Below are 22,791 nucleotides of genomic sequence, written 5' to 3' on the forward strand. Positions count from 1 at the left end.
CAAACATTCAAAATTCTAAAAAGTATTGACAATGTCGACCCAAGGGACTTTTTCGACGTGAAAAAAGAAACAAGGACCAGGGGTGGAGATTAAATAAAGGGGCATTCAGAACAGAAAATAGGAGGCACTTTTTTACACAGAGAATCATGGGAATCTGGAACCAACTCCCCAGTAATGTTGTTGAAGCTGACACTCTGGAATCCTTCAAGAAGCTGCTTGATGAGATTCTGGGATCAATAAGCTACTAACAACCAAACGAGCAAGATGGGCTGAATGACCTCCTCTCGTTTGTAAACTTTCTTATGTTCTTATGTTCGTAAGTTAAGTATTACTGAAAATTAAAATGGTCTGTCTGCCTGTCACTATCTACATGGTGAACATGATCACTGAATTGGTTTTTCACTAACTTTTATTTTATTTTACACTCCCAGCCTTCTATAGTAGATTCCGATTTCATTACACTATAACTTTGCCCTTATTACATGATTATAAAGACCTGTATGTGCCTACACTGGTTTAATTTATCCATTTAGAACTACTGTGGGATCAAATTAGTTCCTGTTAGAACATAAGAACATAAGAAAGTTTACAAACGAGAGGAGGCCATTCGGCCCATCTTGCTTGTTTGGTAGCTTATTGATCCCAGAATCTCATCAAGCAGCTTCTTGAAGGATCCCAGGGTGTGACAATGACTCCAATAAAGAGACAATGACTCCAATGAAAAGTCAGTTTATGGCCTTGGTACATGAGTACTGCAGTAACAATGTCAGCACCCAAGATGTGAGGAATATTTGCTTCCAGTCGTCTTTTAAAACACTCCAGTTATTTGCCATTGATTGGTCAGTTGTAAAGGCGAGGGAAGGACAACATTTTGTCCAATCACCATGTTAATGAATGGATTTATTGAATACCTGCCGATAAATACTTCTTAAAGGCAATTATTAGTACAAGCTTCTACAAAAACCTATTGATAATACGTTATTTAGAAACATAGTTAAACAATACCTAGGGCTGTATTTTTCACAGTTAAACATTGCTTATTTCACAGCATTTCAAGGTCTAAAAATAGGTATTTCAAGATACTTCATGATTAAACATAATATTTATTAAAGCAGAAAAAATAGCATTGTCACATTCAAAATGTATCATTATCTGTAGCATTATTATACAACAAATGTTCCTAAATATTTAAATGCTTACCTGAAAAACAGTAAATGCTTAATTGTAGAATATTTCACTTTTTTATGACTACCTTTTAAAGACATTCTACATTCAGTGAATTATCAAAGAAAGTAAAAACACAAATAAATATAAAAACAACAACAGACAAGTGAAATGTTCCCCTCTTGTACTGGACAGAGTTATCTTTAGCAGACATATTTCCAATATTTGGTGCAGCTAGTGTCTTTTTCGGTGAAGACATTTCAAAGAAATCACGCAGTGTGTTCAATCAGTTACTGGAAGCAAACTAAACCGTCTGCCAGGTTCCTATATGCAGTGTAACAGGAAGTGCGTCAATAAGGCAAACATTTGCTGTATTTATTTTTAAGTGATAAAAAAATATGGATGTTTACACTATTGTAAACACTTAGTGAAAACACTTTCAGAAATGGGAATTTTCACAGGAACTACATATTACACAAAAATGGGTAAAATCCGTGATAACCATGAAAAAAATACAGCCATAACAATTGCACCTAAAATTGGTCACAATATCTGAATTGTTTCCATATCTCTCTCTGTTGATTTGTTGATAAATAACACAATATTTATTTGAAGCTTGGGCTGTTTTGAGTTTCCTTGTCAATAAGCAACTAAGGGGAACATGTATCAAGGTCGACCGATGCAGCGCTAAATTGGCGGAGTGTAAAAATAAAATGCATATTTTTCATGGTAGGAAGTCAAATACACAACTTCCGTGAAATTCGTGATATCGTGAATCGTGAAGTGTAAAGTAGCGCTCTGCCATGCACAAATGTCATCCTCAGGGAGATCAGAAAGGGTAATGCAGACCCTAAATACTCTCCCTTCTTCTCAGCACTCTCCCTCTATTCCTGGGTTGTTCAGGAAGGTTAGGAGTCTGCACTCTCCGTCATAAGAAGCCCCTGAAAATTCACGATATCACGAATTTCACAAAAATCGTGTATTTGGCTGCCTACAGTGAAAAATATGCATTTTATTTTCCTTACAGTATTTTACATTACTGTACTCTTCATCTCCACTGTTGATTTCATACTTTTATGACGTAGAAGCAGCGCTACAGTAGCTGTACATGGTCCGGCTCAATGCCATGCATTTGGTTACTACGACAACAAGGTCAAACAAATACTGGCTTCATGATTGGTGAATTCCTCATACTGTACATATTACTAGAAATGTACAGTATGTATGAAGGAAAACACAAAATTCAGACTTCATTTACAAATGAGCCCCACCTACAATTTGCCCATGCATATAATTAAGGCTTGACACACCTTAAAATGCAAGGCTAATGAGCGGCGGAGCGCATTTTGGTGGTGCTAAAACGGCCTTAACTTGCCAAAAGTGTCACGATACACACGGGCCAGCATAAACTCAGAGCTATGGCCTTAATGCCGTCGCAAACGCTTGATACATGACCCCTATTGTGTTCTAGTTGTTGGACCAAGTGCCTTCTTTACATGCATGGATATTCCAGCTCATCTAAAAAGGATTAATACCAGGCACACACTGCAAAATGTCTCAACTAGGCTATACTGGTTAAAACTGGTTTTATTCCATCACTTTTTTATGCCAATACCCTGCAGTTTTGTTTTGAGTTTCCATGCTCCCCTGGACCGGTACATGGTACACAACCAATGTTTTAGGCATTCTAATGTCAGCTTAGTTTTATATTTCCAAGCCTGTGTATTTGGACTGCCTTAGCAGTGAATTTTACATTGTTTTCCTTGGAGTCGTTTTTTAAGGGAACATGTAAAACTTCAGCTTCACCGCTGAAAACCAAATAAAGACAAGAACTGAACACTGAGATAGCTCAAAATATATTTCCAAATATTTAATTTATATAGTTGATCTAGTTCTGCAGACAAACATTTTACAAAGCCACCTAAACCAAGTCTGACACATAATCACAAACAGTGGTAAATTCTAAAGTACTTTCTCAAAAATGCCAGTTGAATCCAGTCGGGCTAATTGTAATACTAAACAATAGTTTACAGAAAACTAAAGGCACTGATCACATAAGAGGTTCACCTTACAACAGCCCCTGAAAACTTGTGAATTGTTGTTTAAACAGACTTTGAAATTATATAAATAAAATAATGATGGAGACCCTTTTGTAAAATGAATAAAAGAAAGTGGCACTAGAATTTCACAACACAAATCTGCTTAATTATAAAAGATTAAGAAGAGCACAAAGAAAAGTTTAGATTTTAGCTTGTTTGCTGTGCACCCCAAAACTTGCTGTATCTGGTCCTTGTACTTCCCTTTGTACAGTTTCTGGAATTAGGTTAGTTGGTTCTTCTACAAACATTAACTATCAAGTCTGAGAAAAAAACAGCGATAGCGCCACATTCTTCAGGACAAATCTGGATTATTAGGCACTATCAGGCAAGGGTTTAAATGTTTTTTCCTGATTGTATTAAAGCCAATACAGTGAAAAAAATGTCAAAACAGGACATTTCAACTGTAGAATTATTATTATTATTTTTTTTTCTCTGCCTTAAGCTGCCCCCCTTCGGTCAACACCAGCTGGAAATATAGATATACATCTGCTCCAGTAAAGTGCAGTTAATGTTGTGCAGCAGTTTCAAGTCCAAGCTTGACTGGATAGAGTTCAAATAAAAAATAAAGAAAAAGTTCAAAGGAATGTCTTTCCTCCCTCTCCACCACCTCAGCCTCCCCCAAAAAAGAGTTCTGAGGCATTCAAGTGCATCAAGTAAATAAACAGACTTCCTTTGAGGAAAGGGGCTACGCAGCCATGGTGTATCTCTGTTTCCTTCTAATTTTTGGATAGCCACCAGGTTTGGCTGCCTTGTTCTTTATTTATTCTTTAGCTTAAGAACAGGAGAAGGTAGACCATGGTGAGGATGCTGAGAGTTCCCCGGCAGTTTGTGTCTGAGCCACTGTTGATGCGGTGGGCCCTATCGATCTCATGTGAGCTCCTTTCAGAGCCCTGGCTGGTAGAGGAGCACTGGCACAGCGGAGTCTGGAAGGAGGTGGCCCTTTTCTCAGGCCGATCAGGGCTGGAGCCGTCGCTGGGTCTCTGTCCATTATAGAGCAGGTAGCGCCCATGAGCATCCTGCTCCATGCGGAACAGCTCGTACTCAGTGTGGGGAAGACGGATCCCCAGTGCCACACAGCCATTGGTGTGTGTCACGTCCTGCTCTGCCCCAACCTGCCAGGAGCCCTCCTCTCCACACTCATTGCCATTAAAAACATTGAGGAGGGAGGCAGTGGCTACATCCATGGGTGTCACTTGCATATGGTTCACTGTCAAAGAGAGGAATAAAAACACAGGTGAAGGACGATGAGGAGGAAAGGGAAAGGGGAGCTGGGTGCTGGGCCAATAACAAACCAGATACCTCCTATTTCCTTAGCAGCTAGGCCAATATGCTGTTGTAATACCACCTATCCAGTGCCAATGTATTCCCCCAGTTTATGTAACACTATCTCAGTCCTTTATGTACATTATTTATAAAAGGCCACTCTGCACGTCCTCATGGTGTGTTTAATTCCCTGCTTCCAAATGCTGCTACTGAAGTATAATACATGGAATTACACATGGTGCTGTGCTGAGGTATCTTGATCTTTCCCTTTTAGGTTGGACGGAATGGAAAATTCTAATTCCACCCCATTGCTTTACAGGCCTCACTGTTAGTTTTTTTTTTCCTTCAGATTTTTTTTTAATTTTTTTATTTTAGTTGACAGCTATTAGGATGTGGATTAATGCTTCAATTAGAGACTGGACGAAAGACAGAAACATTGTCAAATACAGTTTTCTTTTCAATCGGTTAATTGCATCCATTTTACCAAGTGTGTTTCCAGTATGTTTCAGACTTGGCACATTCACCAGCGTGAGAGGCCTTTCATGCAACTAAAATGTCCCACGCAGGAAAATCAACACCAATGATCTAGTTTCTTGAAATTACACACACTGTGCTTTAAAACATACATATTTACAAAAACTGCTAAATTATTGAATACAGTCAAAAAGACCAGTTAAAAAAAGGATCAATTTGGTGTAACTAAACTCACGTGTGTTCAACAGTTAAAGATGCATGCTGCTAATTATAACCACACTGAAACTCCAAATGTCTTTAATTCTGGGGTCAAATCAGAAACCTTTTGCTTTGCCTGCTTGATTGCTAAAAAGAATAGCTGCAAGGCTAGTCCCATCACTTCTTATAATTTGTCTGTGTCTGCAAGTTACATACTCACCCATAGCAAGGAGACTTGCATGACATAAACAAATGTACCACACTGCAGCATGCACATTATCTTCTTTATTCGATTTTGAGCTGACAGGCACATAACAGGAATGCAAGCCAATTTCTCTTCTGTGCATTGTTCTTACCCTGTACTTTTTCATAATTTGTATTCTGTGCTACCCCTAACATATGGCAAACTGTTCATTTGCTAATGACAATAACAATCCAGACTTTTTAGAAATGTGTATATTTATTTCAGTAAATGTTTGGGGCTATATTGTGTTGCCAGTTGTTCTTATGATTATTCCTGCTTACCTTTGAAGACAAACTCTGTCCCTCCCATGACCTTGTTGGAGTGCACCCCACGGCTATAGCGGCCTTTGGCATAGATGGTGAAGGTGGGGTGCTTGCATACAGGGTCGGAGTAATGGTAGTAGTTCCCCTCCCAGGTGTTGTTCTTGTCATGAAAAACAAAGTGTCGGGTGAGGAAGAGCACCTCCGGCCGCACCTCACACCGCTGGCTCACCCACTGGCCGTGCAGCCGGATGGTCAGGTCTGCCTTCGGGGGCAGGATGGGCGGGTGGTGCTCGTCAGACCGATAGATGATGCGGCACGCAATACACGTGTGGTCGTGGTTCTGGAATATCAAAGAACAACAAACAAGCATCTTACCTGGATTTTTCAGATAAAAATAATCTTACAAAATGACTTTCACTGTCTTTGAGATGTCACGCACAGGGATCTGAAATTTTATTTATTTATTTATTTGTTTAAATGTAAACAATTACAGTATTTATAAGCCTTCTCTGGTTTTTCTGAAATCATTCAAAATGGAAAACAAAAATGCATATTGGACAAGACAACCTTTTCATCCAATAAACAGGGTCTAATAATTGATTTTCAGTTCAAGCCTGATTAATACAAAGATTACCCTTTTAAATATATCCAACTAGCCTCTTGACCTTATTAATAATCCTTGCTGTGGATTTTGCATTACCAAGCCAAGTTCTGTAGGAACATGGGGTAGAATAGACACTTGACATCACCTATGACAATGGGCCATCACCTGTTTGTTTTCCTGAACCTTAATATTTAGTTTTACTGCAACTGCTTCACATTCTGGTATGCTTAGTTACATTTGTGTATTGTAACATGGCATGCTTTAAGAAGGTGAAAGTGGGGTTTATAATTTTTAATTCCTTTTGTTGAAACATATTTACAGTAAATGCCCAGAGTTTGGTCAAAGGAATGTGTTTTTTTTTCTTTCCTCTCTGGAATGTTGTCATAGTGATTTCCCTGGAGCTCAAAGTCTCCCTTTCAAGCTAACAGTTTAAAAATAACCGACAGTTTTGACCAAAATGTTCTTTATTTTGAAACAGTTTTTCTTGTATAGATTGTGTAATATTAGTTACTTGAAGCAACTCAGGGAATCTCTCTTTCAGAATTGTTTGACAAAACAACAAACATTCAAAAGACAGGTGGTTACCATCTGAAAACCCCTGTAGATCCGATATATCCCTGCTTTTGAAAGACGCAAAATCCCAGTAGTGCTTTTAGTAAATTATATGTGTCTACTATGCATCTGAGTCCTTGCTTTCACACATTTATTTATATAAAACACTGAAGCTGCACATTTCAAATACACCAACTGATTCACAAACCAAGTTTAATCTTATCTTTGTTTGAGTTTAATAAAGGGTCCATGAGACACTGTTTTTTCCTCTCAAGTTAACTTACATATTTTAAGTAGGAGATTATCATGATGTAAAAGGCTGATTTTAAAACAGATATTATACTTATTTCAAGTTGAATTTTTTTTAAATCTACGCAGGTCCCTTCATTTATGTGAATGACATTTGAAAATTACTGATACTCTCATCTGGTCTCACAGACCCACCTGATTTGTGCTTGTTAGGAATACACTACCTCCTGTAATAGATAATCCTGATTAGTGTTCATTGGGTGGGTCTTTCATCCAAGATCAGTGCTAATTGGGGTTTGAGAAACCAGTTGTAAATCTCACTTTGGCTTTCGTGAAAAAAGGAATTATCCATTATTAAAACCACAACTTTATATAACTTTATATTTTGGGTGATTTACAGGTTGGGAAGATGGGGAGGAATATGTTTTTGTATAACTTGTCTGAGGCTACTGGTGGCAATTTAACACATTAGATGTGGACTTTTACATTTCAGCAGTTCAGTAAACCAGTGAAGCCCTGATAAGGCAAAGGACTGCATAATGGACAGTATAGCAAGTACTGATCATCAGTTTAAAGATCACCCTGGCACTTCACTTACTGTATCTACACCAAGAAAATTGCACCAGTAAAACTTATCTCCATCAAGAATGAGTGTACTAAAGAGCTGTAACCAAAACAGACAACAAAGGTTGTCTGTTCATGACTATTGATCTTAATTGCTTTTCGCTGCAATTCACTGCAATATATTCTAACAGGAGCATGACTTTTATAACAAAGCATTCCCATTGTCCAAATATGGGATAGGTTTGCTTTGGAATTTTGGCAGATAGACAGGTGCATACACTTTACACTGTACTGCATAATTTAAAAGGAGCTAAAGCATCAATTTGGTTGCAAAAAAGGGGGCGAAACAAAAGAAATTGTAGCCCCAACTGTAGCTGTGGTTTTTCTTTCTCTAAAATTGACGTGGCAGCAGTTTTTAATTTGCCGTTCATCTCGCTGACCTAATTAAAAACACTGCAAGGGAAGTACAATAATAGATGGCATAGCGCTGGAGGATAAGAACAAAACACAAATGTAAAAACGTTATTAATGTAATCAATGCGTTAATTCAGAATAGATCTATGGTCTCTTTTCCACTGGATGATCTGTCTAAATATATAGGGGGTGACTTTTGGGTGGAATAGTCAGGTCAGATACAGATAGGATAAGTATAGATAGGATGCTTTTTGTAATAACTTAACAAAACACTAAAGTAATTCAGAACAAGACCACAGTTGTTTTGTTTTTGTTTTGTAAAAATACTTTTCCCAAGTGAATTCCAAATTGTTTGCATCTATTTAATGCTTGTATCTAAAGGACATTATTTTAAACAGCCCAGTTGCCATTAACATTATGCTAAAACATTGGCTGAGTGCTCCCTCACTAAATCACCAATATAAACTGCAACACTGACCAGATTGTGATTCAGGAATCTGTGTGTTGTTTACATGGGCAAAGTTTACAGTTTGAGAAGCACACATTTTTACCACTAAGAAAATGATGATTTGGGGAAAAAACAACATGAATCATCCTAAATATGTGGCAAGTCTCCACATCATGATCACTGTATGTTTCCTGCTTTGGTGTGAAATGAACTGGTGAGGTATCTTTTTCACATTCAATCAACAAAATATTTGCAAGACGACATCAGGTGTGTCAATTAGAAGAGAGCACTTCTCTTGTCTCAGTAACAAGTTTACACTTGATTTAGCCCTGTAACATTAACCCTATGCACATTCATTAATAATGAGTACCATAACATTCAATCAAAAATCATATAAAGGAGAGTAGACTTCTTAGATCCACTTAACACTAAACATGTAGCCATTGTGGCTCTGATTCTACCACCCAATGTTTTTGATTCTTACAATGTTTAGGTATAGTTTTACATTTTATGTACTACTTAAACAGAGATTTTGCTAAAGATACCAGTCAGATCAGTGTGTACAGTTAAACTGTTTGATAAGAAATACTGTGCATTTAAAAAGCCTTTATGAGTTACCTGTCCTGCAGAAATGTAATACAATGCTTGTACAACGCTTGGTCTAACATCTAAAATCGCCCTATATTATGACCCTACCCAAAAATTTCTAGCTTGTTTAGCAATATCTGTCCAAAAATATTATTTCTACTTATGCTGAAAAAGGGAAAAGAGTACACTACAGATGCCAAAGCAGGTTGGACCTTTTCCCACAGACCAGTTCAAACAGAATTTTTACATGAATTAATGCTAGCTTTCAGCAATGCAGAAATGTTCATTATATTGGCCCTCATTACTGCAAAATAGTACTGCTTACTGTTTGTTTGTGTTTCTTTCAACAGAGGGCACTCTAATACTAACTGCACGAAATCCGTTGGGCCATGTGAGCTGTTTAAATGCACTTGATGGTTAGTGGCTCATCCTTCCCCTGCACTGTTTTAGTGTATAAAAAGAGGAGAGCAGACATGATACACAACTTGGTGGTTTGTGCTCTGTACAATGCTGTGCAGCCCTTCATTCTGCCTCTTGTCTCATTCAAGGAGTTGGGCTAGGATTCAATTGCCATTTCGGCAGCACATTGTATTTACCATTCTGTGGCTAAGTCACTGAAGGGGTTTGGAAGTGACCCAATTTTATTTGTTTATAGTTGAATTCTGTGGATTTGGCACGGACTCAGTCATTCAGCATTCATTTGCTTTTAATTAGAATTCATTTACACCACATAAATATCCAATGTAGGGTTCAGAGCATCAAGCTGTAGAATAAACAGAGAGCTCTTGGGACAGGGTGGAGCAAGTGGTGAATGGTGTGCTTTTATGTTGCTGACCCAGGGTAGCTAATCACTGACTGGTCTGAGCCCAGTTTCAGCATAATAGCTATTGAATGACTAGATATTGCTGCTATAGCCTGGTCTTGCTGGTGTGAAGTCTTTAGCTGGTATTCAGTAATGTCACATTTCTGTAAGCTGCACAAGCACAAGCTACAGGTAAGCATAGTGATGTAGCAGAGTAACAAAGCATGTTTTTTTCATATTGTTCAGTTGAAACACATTCTGGAAAATACAGAAGAAAATTCCTGTGTACTATTTAGACTTCAGGTTAATCACGATCAGAAGCTAACTGTCAAGTTATTCATTTTTTTCTAGCTCTAAATACTGGCACATGTTTTTTTTTTTTTTAATGGCAGGCAAGTACCATGCTTTTTTCATATAGACCAGATGAAAAGTTACAACATTTTACATTAAAGATTAGCAACATTAACATACATGATTATTATTAACATTTGGTGGTACTTTTTAATGTTAGACAAGACTCATTCTTTTTTTTTAATTTTATTTAAAAAATCCAAAGGCATTTGGAAATATATATATTTTTTGTCTGAGTAGGCCGCTATGTGCTGTATGACATAAAAGCATATCTTTTTGGGTGTCTTATATATAATATGTGCTCAATTATTGTCATTATTGTTACTGTATAAGGAATAACTTTCTAAAGATTTAATCTACTGATTAGAATAAGGAATGTGTAATAAAATAGCCTTGCTATATTTCCAGTATTTAGATGTTAATGTGTTTTTTGTAATAACTTAACGAAAATCAAAATAAATTTGTTTTGTTTTTGTTAAAATAATGGAAGTTAATTCCAACTTGTTTTTATTTCTTAGAAAGTGAAATACTTTAAAACATTGTATAGATAAAAAATATATACTTGGTATATATACTTATGATATACTTAAGATATTTATTTATTTTTTCAATTTCTTGATTAAATAAGGGTATTTTCTATTCTATAAGTTTACACATTTTCTTACACTGTTTAGAATAAAAATGTAATGTGTCGTTGTGTGGACCAAACTAAAAAGCCTTGTCTAGTCTTTGTTTTATGTTTCTCCAAGATCATTAAAAAATAAAATCTTTGGAAAAGCTACAATAAATGTTTATTGTAACTTTAATATACTCAAACACTTTTATATGTTGAGTACATGTCTGCAAATATAATTCTGTCTCAAACAAAGGATTGACATCTCTGTAGCCAAGACATGGTGTTGTTTTGGCTGGTGCTCCTAAATTGTTTCTTGTAATTTCATTAACTTGTTTGTATTGTATCTGAATTTGTGTGTTTTTTGTATATGTCACCTTCTTGATAAGGTCTCTCTTGTAAAAGAGATTTTAATCTCAAAGGGACTTTCCAGATTAAATAAAGGTTAATAAAATAAAATATGTTTTTTAAATAAAAGGCCAAATCGCAGTTTGTGCAAATGTACTTAAACAACAAAACTCATCGCTGGTAATTAAGTTGAAATATAAAAATAAAGCAGATTCATACTGTAGTTTTGTAAAGAGAGTAAATTTACTAAAAATCCACTAAGTTTTGAAAATAACTGAAATTATTACCTGCACAGTACTATACATGTGCTGTTTGCAGTAATATGTAGTCACCTGTATGCATGCATTTCAATATACATGATAGCATGGTTCACATCACAGGTCAATTCAGAGCACTAACTGTGGATTTGTTAATCAACAACATATCTGCCCCACATTCCCCTTCTCTTCAAAGCCACTCAGCAACTTTTAGTTAGAAGATTCATAGAATTAATAAATCAAAAGATCAAAGGGTGATGTCAAAGAAATGTTTTAAGCTAAGACTTTGCTTGCTTCCCGAGGGGTGCTGTACTGGATTCAAAGAACAGCAATTTATTTAGTCTTATTTCAAGTTTGTACAGAGTGGCTGGTCTTTCTCCAGCATTTGGTTTATTTATACTGGGCATGCTCAAGCCTAGTCTCAAGGCTCCAAAGAACATGGAACTCATATAGTAGATTTTTGGACATGAACCAAAGACATTACAATTCAGAATACTGAAACACACAGAATTGGAGGTTGTTATCATAAACAGTAACAGTGACACTGGTTTCTTCTATAAAATAACACAAATATTTTGAGAAGGACAGAACCAGAAGATAGCAAGTGAAAGTTGAAGTGATGTGCAGTAACTTAAATAAGTAGACTACTTTTATTGGAAAACTGATTCTGGACCTTTTTTGACATAGTTATGCCTAAATGGATGGTTAAATAAATGGTGTACATTTAACTATAAAGGCCAAGAATTATCAAGCCAAAAGACAACAAAACAGTGCCATTTTGAATAGGCATTTAGCTAGTGGGCCAAGATCTACACTCCCTGTATGTAGTGTGTGAGTATATTTTTCATTAATTCCTGATTTTCTCCCAATATTGGAATTATTACTCAACCTGGCTCACCGCTGCAACCCCTGAACTAACTCTGGAGAGACGAGGATGAGCACGCTTTTTTTTGCTCTGCAAGCCTGCCGTGCAGATATCTCAGAACTTACAGCGTCGTAGGACCATGCAGTTCTGAATTGCATACAGACAGGCTTGCAGGCGCCTGGCCAACGACAGGGGTCGCTGGTGTGCGGTGAGCCAAGGACTCCTCAGTGGACCTGGCCTCTCCCCACCTGGGCACTGCTTGGCCAATTGTGCGCCGACCCCTGGGAACTCCCGTCCATGGTTGGCAGTGGCATAGCTTGGATTCGAACTGGCGATCTCCAAGCTATAGGGCGCATCCTGCACTCAACGCAAAGTGTCTTTGCCGGATATGCCACTCGGAAGCTCCCCTAACTTCAAGTTTTTAATGTGTCTTAAATCAAGAGGGATTTATTAGCTCTGCGTATTGTTATGTAAATGTATGGAGCCTTTACTAAAAGTAGTGATGCTGATTTTGACTGAGCAAAGGTGCATGTCACATTTTAAGATTTTTTTTTTGTCTAATGTTTTAAAATACTTTAGACGTGATTTGAGATAAGTGAAACAGTCTAATTGCACTAAATAGCACTAAAATAAATATTCTGTTTAACATTAACAATTTTTTTTTCTTCAAATCTGCAGTCAAATATACATGTCTGTTATTCTTCATTTTGAAACTAGTTTGAGCTGGAAAAAAAAAACGAATTTGTATGGATATGTAGCCAAATCATCTTCCCTTTTTGAAAGTGGTAAAAATTACAGTAGAACTGAGTTGCAGATTTAAACAGAAGGTAAAAGTTACTTGTGTATTCTAAACAAATAAAATAAAACGTTATTTGATTTCTTGTATCACACCACAATAGAATATTTTTATGAAAACAAGCATATTTCACAAAAATAGGCAATAATAAACATTGTGTGTTCATTGTGTGTTCAAGTTATAACTATAACTGATGAACATTTTTGCTTTTGTTTTTATTGTCAATGTTTAGCTTTAGAATTCCAGAAAAACTGGGAACCCTGAGTAGCCCTTGTACAACATGACAGATGGAAGAAAACAAAAAGTTTAATATGTTTCAGGTTCCCGAGAGAAACAGTATATGGTTGCATCAGACGTCAATCTGTGAAGTACATCGCTCTGTGGGGCCTTTGTGTTTGTTGTTGGACTTTACGTCACTTCACCCCAGCAGTGGGTTAAAAGTCAAAATAGATCATTCAGATGTGGAAATATATATTATTATTTATTTCTTAGCACACGCCCTTATCCAGGGTGACTTACAATTGTTACAAGATATCACATCATTATTTTATACAATTACATTATTTTTTAAACATTATTTTTACATACAATTACCCATTTATACAGTTGTTTTTTTATTGGAGCAATCTAGGTAAAGAACTTTGCTCAAGGGTACAGCAGCAGTGTCCCCCACCTGGGATTGAACCCACGACCCTCCGGTCAAGAGTCCAGAGCCCCTAACCACTACTCCACACCTCTGCCCCACACATATTTGTGTGAGACTACATTTTCTGCAATGAAATACCTGAAGTCAAAGTATAGATCACGCTTATAGATACTGTATATATGTATTAGATATTTCTAAATAAATTAGCTAGGGGCAGATACTTCAGACTGTGAGGCCATGCCTTACCTTGGCATTTTGCAGAGCAGCCTGGTAGCTGGAGGGCCGGTAGTACATTCTCTGGGCAGGCTCTGTGTGGATATCCCCCAGGAAGAGCTCCTCCACCAGGTGGTCCAGGTTGTGGTGCAGGTACTGCTTCTCCACCCGCATCAGCTGCAGCTCGTGCATTGCGAAGTTGAGTGCCCGGGAGCAGTCGCAGCCCATGTCCTCGTTCCACAGGTCGGAGCTGACGTTGGGCTCCAAGGAAGCCTCTCCTCCCATCACCCCCCGGCAGCTGCGGTTCAGCCGCTGGCTCATCTCTTTGGCCACCGACTCGCTGTGGCAGATGATCTGGATGCGGTGCAGCTGGTAGTCGGCCTCAGTGCCGCCCCGGATGATCCAGGAGGCCTGTCTGAGACGCAGCTTCCCCCGGATCACCAGTGTGTAGGTGGGTGTGGTGCAGTGGTTGTCCCTGTAGTAAAACTGGTAGGCCTTGAAAGTGTTGTTCTTGTAGAACTTGTACGACCTGGTGATGAACTCGGGGCCTGACCTCACTTCACAGCTGCAGAGGGAGGTAAACAAATCTGAAATTAGTTTTTTAGAGACATTTTGTCTACAGCAGAGGGAGTAACCTTATATATTTTTATTGCGGTAGATCATGGTAAAAGCACACAAAGTAAAACTTTATCCAGACTATTATACAAACACTGCTGTTGTCCGAACAGACCCCTGGTAACCTGACCTGTCTGTGCCGTGATCTTCTCCCCCACTGTCATAGAGGAAATGTACAAGCTACTGTAATGTATTGTACATTACATATTTCTATTCGTTTCCAGATTAAGAATGTCATATTAACTTTATAATTTTAGTCATAAAATAATTAAAAAGCAAAAATGTGATTTTCCAATCAAATGCATTTTTGAGCTTTTGTCCCATTTAGTTAACATGATAGCATTTTCAGTGTATGCTCATTATAGCTTTTATGGCCAACAGAATGGCATAGTGTATAGAGGTTTGGATTAGGAACAACATCTGAAATGATTATTCAGGGCTTGGTTTGCCATCTGTCCTGATTCTATAGTTACAAAAAACTATGATGGGAATCATGGAGTTGCTGAGCACCACTGACCACAGATAGAGTGGTGACAGACACTTATAAGTGTATACACATTCAGCTGTGACTGGTTATGTGAGACAAGAGCCCCTATGCTGAAGGGTTGTGTGGGGAAAAAAGACAGCTCATTCAAAGAGTAAACGCTGGGCTGCAAATGTATTGAAAGTTTCTGTAAACGGGGTTAGACACTAAACTTGTCCTAAAGAAAATGTTTCAAGAAATGTTTAATTAACAAAAGTTAAAATATATTGTGTGTTTGAGTTGCATATTTTGTTACACCATCAGATTACATGTTTTATGGCAAAACAAATGTCGGACCATAAATGTCACCTGATATGGTACAATCTTTTAATGTTATTTATTTCTTCACAGACACCCTTTTCCAGGGCGACTTACAACGGTTACAAAAGATCACATTATTTTTATATACAATTACCCATTCAAACAGTTGCGTTTTTACTGGAGCAATCTAGGTAAAGTACCTTGCTCAAGGGTACAACAGCAGTGTCCCCCACCTGGGATTGAACCCATGACCCTCCGGTCCAGAGCCCTAACCACTACTCCACACTGCTGCCCCGCACTGCTGTTATTAACCAGGATTTGTTCCTAATTCCTAACACACATTGCTTTTGGTGCATTTATCTTTTTGTGGGGTAGAGCGTGATGAAATTGTCTGATTCACTTTATTTGAAGGAATGCTCTCCACACTTCTTGTTGTTCCTTTTGGGTGGATTTGTTTCGAGAAAGTAAGAAATCAGATTCCCTCTTATACACGAGAACCTGACCTCACGGTCATCAGGAAAACCAGCTTACTTAATAGTGTTAGACACTGGTCATGGTCCAGTGTGTTACCTCAATACCACACAGCGGATACTGTTTGTTCAACAGGGAGATATTGTTCTACTAACCTTTAATATTGCTGAACCGCTTTCCACACTGAGTAATGTAACTGGAGTGTCCAGAAAGTATGGTCCGATTCAGTCCTTTCATAGCACACACTTGTAATAAAGAGTCTCATTCACTGCATTTTTAACTCACACTTTATTTAGGGAGTCTTTTTCATTTTAATACAGTTTTGATTATAAATAAATATCTTGGCTTTTTCTAAAGAGGGTTTGGAGTTCAGCTATTTTTTCAGAAAACTTTTATTCAGAAAGCATTACTGAGATTTAATGTGTGCATGTGTGTGTGTATATATATATATATATATATATATATATATATATATATATATATATATATGCATAATATCACTTTCAGGAGGAAATATTTAACAACACGCCGTTTGATTAAACAAAATTCTCACATTTAGCACAATACTTTAGTAAATGCTTAGGTTTTATTTTTTTGTTAAATAATGAAATATACATCATTGTATACATACGGTATATAACATTTTATCTGTATTCTTTTTGATGTGAAATGCTCAAGATAAAATGATAAATGCAATAACTACAAAATGTGTCTACTTAATATTTTTTTAAAACACCTCCTCCTTTATTTCCATTTTTCGATTCGTAGCAGCCTGAGATAATGAGCTGCTATGGCCAATGCATATGACAGCTTTTCAAAAGCAAGCTGAAATACACTGCCTCTGCCAGTTGCTCTCTCCTTCCTGTTACATTTCATGTAGACAGCTGTTATTCCAAAGGCGGTTGGGTATTTATTTGCAGTAATTTCAAAGGGGGAGAGGACTGGACATCAAATGTTCAAATTGTTTTGAGGCTTTTGAAGCAGGACAAGGGCACTGCCACTGAGAGATATACCGTATTTATGAGAATGAAGCAAACTTTATAGTGGCCATGAACCATAAAACCGTTGGTTTACCATAAGCTTTTGGTTACAGGTATTTTGTCTCTCTGTAGCAAGCATGCAAGCTGATAATGGTGTTTGTGATCCAATTTAATTCTACTGATCCAATTAAAATAGTAATAGTAAATAATTATGGAAGCCAGGCTTCGCATATGCTTCCCTCTTATTTCCTATGGAGGCTATCTATGCAATGTGCCCTCTTTTTTAATCTCATGCCAAGATAGTCCCCTCAAATACTACCCATGATCTTGAAAATGTGAGTATTTGATGCAAGTTTTCATTGCCACTATTCTATTTACATCCAGATACAGTTCTTTCAGCACCATACCATAGCCTTTTATAGTTAAACTAGTTACTAAACAGAGGTACTTCCCCGGGAATGGTAAGTGTTATGGATACTGAAACTTAACGTTACCTGTTCTTCACTCAAGGGAAAAGTGGTCATTGTAGGCAGATGGTCTTTATATCCAGAAGATTTACCACATGGATTATGTCACATAGATATTGGTCATTATAGATAAGTGGTCACATTACACATACAGGTTTGACTATAATGTTTAATTCTCACCTTGTAGAGACCCAGTGTCCCTCAATGTTAGGTGGCATCTGCACTGTAATCCTGGCTCCATTGTGCAGATGTTTCAGCATGTGATGACACTGGAAATCCTTAGGCAGCCTTCCGACATTCTTCTCCAGTGACAGAGGGTTTGACCTGCTGTCTGCATAGTGTAGCAAGGTGCACTCTCCTATACCTGCACAGCAAGCACACCCCACAAGAGAGGAACAGAGCATTAAAACAAGTGTATAATTTATGCCATCAACAATTTCTCACCTGTTTAATATCCTGTTATGTGTGTTTGGTATATTTATCTTTTGCTGTTTCTGACTTTGATCAGTGTTTGCCAGGCTTAGTAATGAATGCCCCATTTTCAATAAAGGTAGCTGCTCAATTTCTGAAGTGAGGTGTAACTGTAGTTACTGCAAGTTTGTAACTGGAAAAATTCAATCGTAAATCACAGTTACACAGAGTGGATAGTATAGATCACATCCAAAGTGATAAAGTCTTTTCAGAAGCACGATGTTTTTGCTGTAATGGTTAGTAAGCACGATAAATAAGCTGAAACAGCAACAGCAATTTTTAGATGACACACATAATATGATATTTAACAGGTAACAATGTTAAAATGTATAAAGTTGTAAAACCCTTTTTGCTTGGTATATTCTAAAGGCACTAACCCACTTCTAAAAAGTAGTAAAACTCAAGGAGACAGAGATCAGCTGGTTTCTATGTGTAAGCCCATTGGCGTATTTGCAGACATATTTCTATGCAGCTGGTATTATCAGATAAGACAAGTAATGATCTGATATTACCAGTGGATGCAGCTGTACAGAAAAGGATTATTTGTCTCGCTCGCTTGTTCGGTGCTCCTGTTGGTGGAGGATGATTGTAAATCTTCACATAGACAGATTTGTTAAAAGTGCCTAAAAACCATGAATTGTCGAGCAATTGAAAATTAGACATTTTGTGTTTGAAAGAGGTCTCGGTGTGCACAGGAGTCCAATATGGGTCAAAGGTCAAGTATAATCTTCTAGATGAATATGCCATTTTGACGTCACTAATGTGGTATTATGCCTTTTTTTCAAATGGCTCAGGGTGAATATATAGCCTTCATCCATGAATTATACAGTATATATATATATATATATATGAACACAGCGGTTCCGAATAATTTTCCTTTAAGATCTCACTGAACCGACACACTTCAATTGAAAGCCGGTTAAACTTTTAAATCACACCATTAGGTTGTGCTGTGTGTATAATCCCCAAAGGGCTTTCAATTAAAAACAAATTGGCGCCTTGTAATCTGTAAACAGGTGAGTTTTGCAGAGCCACATTATAAACACATCATAACAATAGTGTGGAACGTCTTCAGGTAGGGTTTAAAAAAAATTCCTTTTGTTACAATTCTTCGATCTATTGATGTTTAGGTTTAAAAGTTTTAAACTGAGATGAGGCAAAACATACATGATGATAATTAGCCAGTTAAAAGCCTACAATTCCCGTTGAATCAAAAGCACTCTGCAGAACCTCATGACATCATTTAAGAGCATCATGTTCAAATTAAATGTCGGTTCCATTTTCTTAAAACCTACATGATAGGTATACCGGTATTTATTATTTTACTAAAATATTGTGCTCAGAATAATGTCAGATCATTTTGTTTAATGGCAGATTTAATTGCAAGGCATGTTATTAAATATTGCCTCCTGAAAGCGATGTTATGCATATACACACACACTAACACACACAGCAGCAGCAGCTTGTGGTCATCAGTAACAAGTTGGACCCCCTACTACATTTGCAACATCTTGGACACAGTTGAAATGGCATCAATAGGCTGGAAAGTATTACAGGGACAATTCATCCTGTAAAACCCCTAACCTAGTTTTGTAGGTTGGGTGGTTACCTGGCCCAAAATCCCCAGTCAAATGTATACCCTAGGATCACGGTTTGATTAGGTTCAGCTGACGGGACATGGCAAGGCTGCTGTTTGAAGGCTCTGCTGTGTTTTTTCAAACCTGCCCAGAACCCGCAGCACTGATGGTGAATGGGACAATTGTTGTCTTAAGAGTACCTGTACTTAAAGCCGGGTCTCAAAACATTTGAAATTATGTAAACAGAGTGGAAATCAAAAGATATTTTTCATAGTGCCAATTTTTATCATGTGTGTGGTAAACACACAGTGACAAACACACATATAAAAGAGGATTTAATACTTTAGGATAAGTAGGCACATCATAAGGTAATCTTTTGCAAAGATGTTGAACTGTACACGTGTATGTACAGCCAGGCTTCTTTATGTATCCTGTGATTACAATACTTTCTATGACTGTGGTTAATAATGTTATAACCAAGTTTGATCATACTTGAATAAGCTGAAGTCTGAAGTGACATATGGATGGATGGATGGATGGATGGATGGGGGTACGTAAGTAGGGGGCCCCCTACTATATCCTTTTTGCTAGGGCTATGAACCTGTAACAGGGGGTAATAATTTCTGTTTGGGATTAACAAAAAGGTTCAAAGTAAAAATTACATGGTCTAAAATGATAAAAAGAAACAGCAGTAAAGAGATTGAGGTTTTTGTAAGTAACAAAAAACTTTTAAAAAGCAGCCAAATACTAGAAGATGATATTTTATTTGAACTTGCTATCTGGGTCGTTGGGCTATATCATATGATTTAAATAAGTATAGGTTATATTTAAGTTAACTTTTGATGTGAATAAGTACCAGATAACTACTTAAGATGGCCCTTTATGGCTTGGCTCAAGTGCCTGATTTGAATAGATGATTCCTGCAATTACCAACCAGATGTTTTGGCGTTGGCTGTTTTCTCTTCCCTCAACCAATAAATAACTGGGTGTTCATTTACAATGAATGTTTTAATCACTGAAAGTAGAGATTTTACAATAAAGAAATCCCAATACTAAGGCAACTCTAAAGCGGTTGCAATTAAATAACAGAGCAGGTTGACACTTTTCATGCTTTTAAAATTGGTACTGCAAAACAGACACTCAAGGAGGCATTGTAATACATATTTTGTCAGCTGCTTCTCACTGTGGACATGCAAGTAAAAATCATACATCTGATGAATCGAGGTTCTAGTTTTATAAGAAATCCATTAGCCGACTACCGCGGTCATTACGAATACACAGGGTTAAAACAGAACAAACAAACAAACAAACAAAAAAGTATATCTTATTTAATTTAGCCCAGTTCTCTCAATCACCTTTATTTTAAGGCTGATCCTTCACACTATTTAAAAGAGTACTAAACATAAGTGTGGTCATCATATTCACTGTAAACCTACCACCACCACTTTTTGTTCTCTTAATCTCTGATTTATTTCACTTCTCAGTCTGAAATTGGCACTAATTGGAACTAATCTTCTTTTCCCTTAACTGTTAACTATCTTTTCCAGCTTATGCCGAACAAAATATGCCCATTTGGTTTAACCTGTAGCAAGGTTTCTATCTCGGGACAAGTCTACCTATATGATAACTAAATTCAAGTCTTGTGTTTGTTTGTTTTTTTTTTTGTTTTTTTTGTTTCTGTTAGCTGCACAAATACTGTAGTGTGTTCTTTTTTTTAACGTGATCTAGCTCCAGATAATCACGTTCATTGAGCTTTCCTGGATACGAAAATATGGATTATTACCATTTATATAATATTTTAAAAAAACTATTTTAGTTTTATTTTCTTCATTACGTAGAAGACATCTCCACTTTCTATAAACTAGCGCATAGTTCAATTATATATATATATATATATATATATATATATATATATATATATATATATATATATATATATATATATATATATATATATATATAGGTCTCTATCATTAATCACATTACGTTTGATTTAAATTGTAACTCGCGGGATTAGCATAACCCACCTTTACATTTACACTTAACCTATTTTTTTTCACAGCAATGTGGAATACAACGTATAATGTGAATACCTACTCAGCTTGTACATGTGATTAGTCCCTACTGCCTAATATCGTTAAATAGTATGTTTACTGTACTCTCGTATAACATAGTGAAAATATTTATCACAACTCAAAATGATGTATTTACAATGTATTACCCCCAGCTACAATTCTGTATTAGACAACAGTGCAACCATTAAAAAATATACATATATTATACTCACCATTTATGATAATAATAAGGAAAAGAGAGACGTGAACTCCAATGAAGGTAGAAAATGACATTTTTCTATCCTGTCAAGTCTCCGCAGGTTTAAACAAAACGTCTTTCTGTCTTCACTTTATTAAATTTGACCTCCTCTGGTTAATGTATAATCCTGCTGATCTATAAAGAAATCTGGACTGCTTCACAGCCTTCAACAATCGGGATATACACAAAAGGGAAAGTAAATAAAAATGTTTTATACTTATATATGTATATATTTCTGCAACACTGTCCTGTTGAATATTAAAATTCGAATTCTTTTTTTCCAAAGAACATTCAGGTTGGAGCCCAATCCCGAAGAGAGGACACAACACTACTGACAGCAGCGTGCGCTTCAAAGTGAACTACAAAGTGGTATTGTGGCTGAAACTTTAAAGGTCTTTGATCTCAGAGGCGGTTGTTTTATTTTTTCCAGAAACCAAGAGTCGAGTCCATCTTCTTGTATAGTCGAGGTGTGCGTTCCCTTTGAATAAGTATTGTGCGGCAGCGATTATGCCCGAGATCCTTTGAGTTTCTCTGCATGCTCAAGATCCTTTGAGTTTCTCTGTTTGTGGCCCATCTACTGGCTCATATTCGCATTCACATGAAACTGCAGAGGAGTAGGAGGAAGATCAGGGGTGGGGACTCGGAGCTCTCCATCAAACTGATGAGAGATTTCCCCTTTTGAAATCTGAATCTAAATTCAGCACCAGGGGATTAGGCATCAAACGAAACTGGAAGGTACTGTATGAAACACAAATATAGGTGGTTTTAACTAGGACACACTTCTCCTCAGCTTCACCGTGATCCCGTATGCGCAGGACGGTATTAAGAACATAGAAATATCAAAAGCACTGACAATCACTGTGTTGAAGATTAGATACATTTAGATTAGATACATTTGCAGACTGTGCACTTTTAAAAGCAGTGTAAATAAAATAGTATCTCCCGAACTTTTGAAATGTAACTCCTGGTGTGAATGCTGTGTGCAGTACGGGCATGGTTCCCATAAAAAACAAAACAAAAAAAAACCAGCCAGAACTTTCCGACTTTTCGTTTGCAATTACTGTTGAGATATTTATAGTATTTTATTGAAGTCACTGG

At 37.0% G+C, this 22,791-nt stretch overlaps 1 protein-coding gene across 1 annotated transcript; it reads right to left on the reverse strand.

The window, feature by feature from the left end:
• Positions 1-1,083: 1,083 nt before the first annotated feature.
• LOC117399872 (protein APCDD1-like) lies at positions 1,084-22,305 on the reverse strand. The gene is made up of 5 exons (XM_033999288.3): positions 21,668-22,305; positions 17,513-17,696; positions 14,049-14,580; positions 5,724-6,045; positions 1,084-4,470 (listed from the first exon to the last, which is right to left on the reverse strand). Exons 1-5 carry the CDS (start codon positions 21,726-21,728, stop codon positions 4,031-4,033), a joined length of 1,539 nt encoding a protein of 512 aa, XP_033855179.3. The 5' UTR covers positions 21,729-22,305; the 3' UTR covers positions 1,084-4,030.
• Positions 22,306-22,791: the final 486 nt, after the last annotated feature.

This window comes from Acipenser ruthenus, chromosome 4, assembly GCF_902713425.1.
Source record: "Acipenser ruthenus chromosome 4, fAciRut3.2 maternal haplotype, whole genome shotgun sequence".
NCBI lineage: Eukaryota > Metazoa > Chordata > Actinopteri > Acipenseriformes > Acipenseridae > Acipenser > Acipenser ruthenus.